General features: G+C 39.2%; 1 protein-coding gene across 1 annotated transcript in view; it reads right to left on the minus strand.

Annotated features, from left to right (window-relative positions):
• Window positions 1-3,279, minus strand: part of EIF2AK4 (eukaryotic translation initiation factor 2 alpha kinase 4) — a 109,186-nt gene that overhangs the window by 9,179 nt on the left and 96,728 nt on the right. The window contains exon 32 of the mRNA XM_011989318.1: window positions 1,684-1,796. Coding sequence (XP_011844708.1) covers window positions 1,684-1,796 — 113 coding nt within the window. The remainder of the gene's footprint in view (window positions 1-1,683; window positions 1,797-3,279) is intronic.

Below are 3,279 nucleotides of genomic sequence, written 5' to 3' on the forward strand. Positions count from 1 at the left end.
AAAAAAAAAAAAAAAAAAAGAAAAAAGAAAAAAAAGAGTTGCAAAATATAGAAAGCTTAACAAAGTAATTTCATATCCCTTGTGACCCCACTAACCAAAACGACAGTTAAAAATTTGGTACATTCTTCTAGACTTTTTTTTATGTACAGGTTGTATATTTTGTTTAAAACAAAATGGCATTATATTATACATCCTATTTGTGGACATCCTTCCATGTCAATGAACTCAGCTTTGGTAGAATCATCATAAAGACTGCACAATATTTCACCAAATTATCATAATTCAAACAATCTTCTGCCAATGAATATTTTGAAATTATGTTCTCCAAGTGTGGTCTGGAGACTCTTGAAGGTCCCTCATATCCTTTCAAGGGGTCTTGCAAGGTCAAAACTATTTTCATAATAATCCTAAAATATTAATTGCCTTTTCACTCTCATCCTCTCACAAATGTGCAATGGAGTTTTCCAGACACTATATGATTTGTGGTATCACAACAGGTTGAATACATAAACAGATATGAGAATTGTTTTTTCTACTAAAGCGTTAAAATAGATTACAGAAATGTAAAACAGTGCACTAAAAAGATTTGCAAATATTTTAAACAATGCCATTTTTCTTACTAAATTAATTTTGTTTTGGAAAACAGTTGTTTTTCAATAGAAATAGGTTAGCATGTAATGGGGTTATTGTTTTTTTAAATGAATAAATAGTTTTTAAATGTTTATGTTTTAATATTTATAGATATAACTCACATAAACAAAAGTTCTTGGGGATCCTCAAATAATTTTTAAGGGTGTAAAGGGGTTCTAAGACCAAAAAGTTGGAGAACTGCTGTTATAAATGAGCCTTGATAGACGTCTTTAAAATAATTTTTACTATAAATTCCTGAAGTGGAATTGCTGGGTCGATTTTTAAAAAATATTTAGTTTTAAGGCTTTTAATTTACTTTGCCAAATTCCTACCCAGATGGTTGATACTCCCATCATGAGGAAGTGAGATCTTTTCCCAGAACATTACACCTTTCAAAGTACATGGACAAAATATTATTGAAATTCACTGATTAGCAGACTGAATAAGATAATGACAGACAGATTTTGGCTCCTGAGGCTTTTCAAAATGATAAAATATTCTTGGAAATGTTATGAAGAACAAAAGTTGAATGTAAGCTATGATTAGTCTTATCATACAATAAGATGGTCGTACAATTAAACTGCTATTGAGTTATTAAGAAACAACAGAATGGCTCATTAAAAGTAATCCTGGCCTATCTTTGTTTCTCAAAAGGATCAAATTGATTTCTTTCTTTTTGTTTTTTTGAGACAGGGTCTTTCTCTGTCACCCAGGCTGGAGTGCAGTGGTATGAACATGGCTCACTGCAGCCTTGACCTCCTGGGCTCAAGCAATCCTCCCACCGATCTCCTGAGTAGCTGGGACTATAAGCATGCACCACCACGCCCAGCTAAGCAAAAAATAATTTTTTTTTAGAAACGGGGTCTTGGTATGTTGCTCAGGCTGGTCTTGCATTCCTGGCCTCAAGTGATTCCCCAAACTTGGCCTCCCAAAGTGCTGGGATTACAGATAGGAGCCACAGCACCTGGCTCAAATTGACTTTTAAAATAAATTTATGTAGTTTCCATACAGGTAATTGAAGTCAGTTTTCTCGGCTGTTGTTTCCTAAGTTACCTGCCATTCCTTTCATCACTGACTTTAGTCCTCAGTTTCTGCAGTACATGGTCCACAAGTTCAGTCTCCAGCACACGCTTCTCTGTCTGCCTTTCCTTCTCGAAAGACTTAACCTTCAAAAGAATGAAACAGATCTATCATTTGGAGGTTTCTGAACCCAGACGAGTAGCTCAGAGCACCACAGTAAGACTACTAAATCAACAGTTTGGGTCAGTGGTTCTTAACCAGGGTCAATTTTGCTCCCCAGGGGACATTTAGCAATGTCTGGTGACATTTTTGGACAGTGCAACTGGCATGTAGTGGGTAGCGGTCGGGGATGCTGCTAACACACAGGACAGCCCCCTAAAACAGAGAATTATTTGGCCCAAAATGTGAACAGCGCTGCTGTTGAGAAACCCTGGTCTGGACTAGTTTATCATAGATGATAGAATTTTTTTTTCTTAAGGCCAAGATGAATGGGCTCTCATTTCATGTGATTCATTAACATCTTCCCCTTTAAATCTGGTCAGCCACCAAGGTTTATGAGATCTCAGCTTTATCTACCACTCCTCCCTCTCCTTTCTAAACCCAAGTCCTGTCATCCCACTTTTATGCATCTATCCCTTCATCTTCACTCCCCTGGCCAGCATCCAACCTTGGCCTAGGCTAGTATTCTTTATACTCCTTCCACTGTCTTCAGTCTCTCCCTCACTCTATTCCATGCTACGCATCCCTGCAGATTAATTTTTCTCAAACACAGCTTGGATGTCTCCTGTTCAAAACATTCGGGGCCTCCCCAATAACTGCTAAATATAAAAAACCAGATTTTTTGGTTGGTATTTGGGCTCTCCATGATGTAGCTATAACCATTTTCTGCTTCTGATCCATCTGTCTCACCACAAATAGACTATTCAGGGTTGTACCAGAATGGTTCTCTGCCGGCCTGCCTCTATCTTTGGGACAACTACTGAAACAACTACCATCTCCTTTGCAGTTCCCTCTTCTTAAAAGGCCCTTCCGGGGCCTATCTATATCCTATGAATTCTTGAGGGTAGGATAAATCCCAGCACCCCCCTACAGACTTCACTGCTTCCTCTTATGTAGTCTCCTAGCCTGAGGGACCTTCGGAGAAATTTATCTGTAGGACTCTCATGGCATTTAGTATTTTTGAGCTCATAATCACGCACAAATGTCTCAAGTTCCTTACCAGATTACAGAATCCTTGACAGCGGGAGCTATGGCTTAAATGTTTCTATATCTTCAATGGCCCCAAGTTCAATCCCTTCTACATTGTGAATGCTTAAAATGTGTTGGCTGAATGGATAAATGAAGTGATATCTTGCTTTTGAAATATGAAAATGTTGCTACTGGCTGGGCGCAGTGGCTCACACCTGTAATCCCAGCACTTTGGGAGGCCAAGGTGGGCGGGTCCCTTGAGGCCAGGAATTCAAGACCAGCCTAGGCAACATGGGAAGACCTCGTCTCTACTAAAAATACAAAAATGAGCTAGTCACGGTGGCGCGTGCCTGTAGTCCCAGATACTCAGGAGGCTGAGGTGGGAGGATCACTTGGTCCTGGGAGACAGGTTACAGTGAGCCAAGATCATGCCACTGCACT

The sequence above is a fragment of the Mandrillus leucophaeus genome, unplaced genomic scaffold, assembly GCF_000951045.1.
Source record: "Mandrillus leucophaeus isolate KB7577 unplaced genomic scaffold, Mleu.le_1.0 Scaffold35, whole genome shotgun sequence".
In the NCBI taxonomy this organism is placed as follows: domain Eukaryota; kingdom Metazoa; phylum Chordata; class Mammalia; order Primates; family Cercopithecidae; genus Mandrillus; species Mandrillus leucophaeus.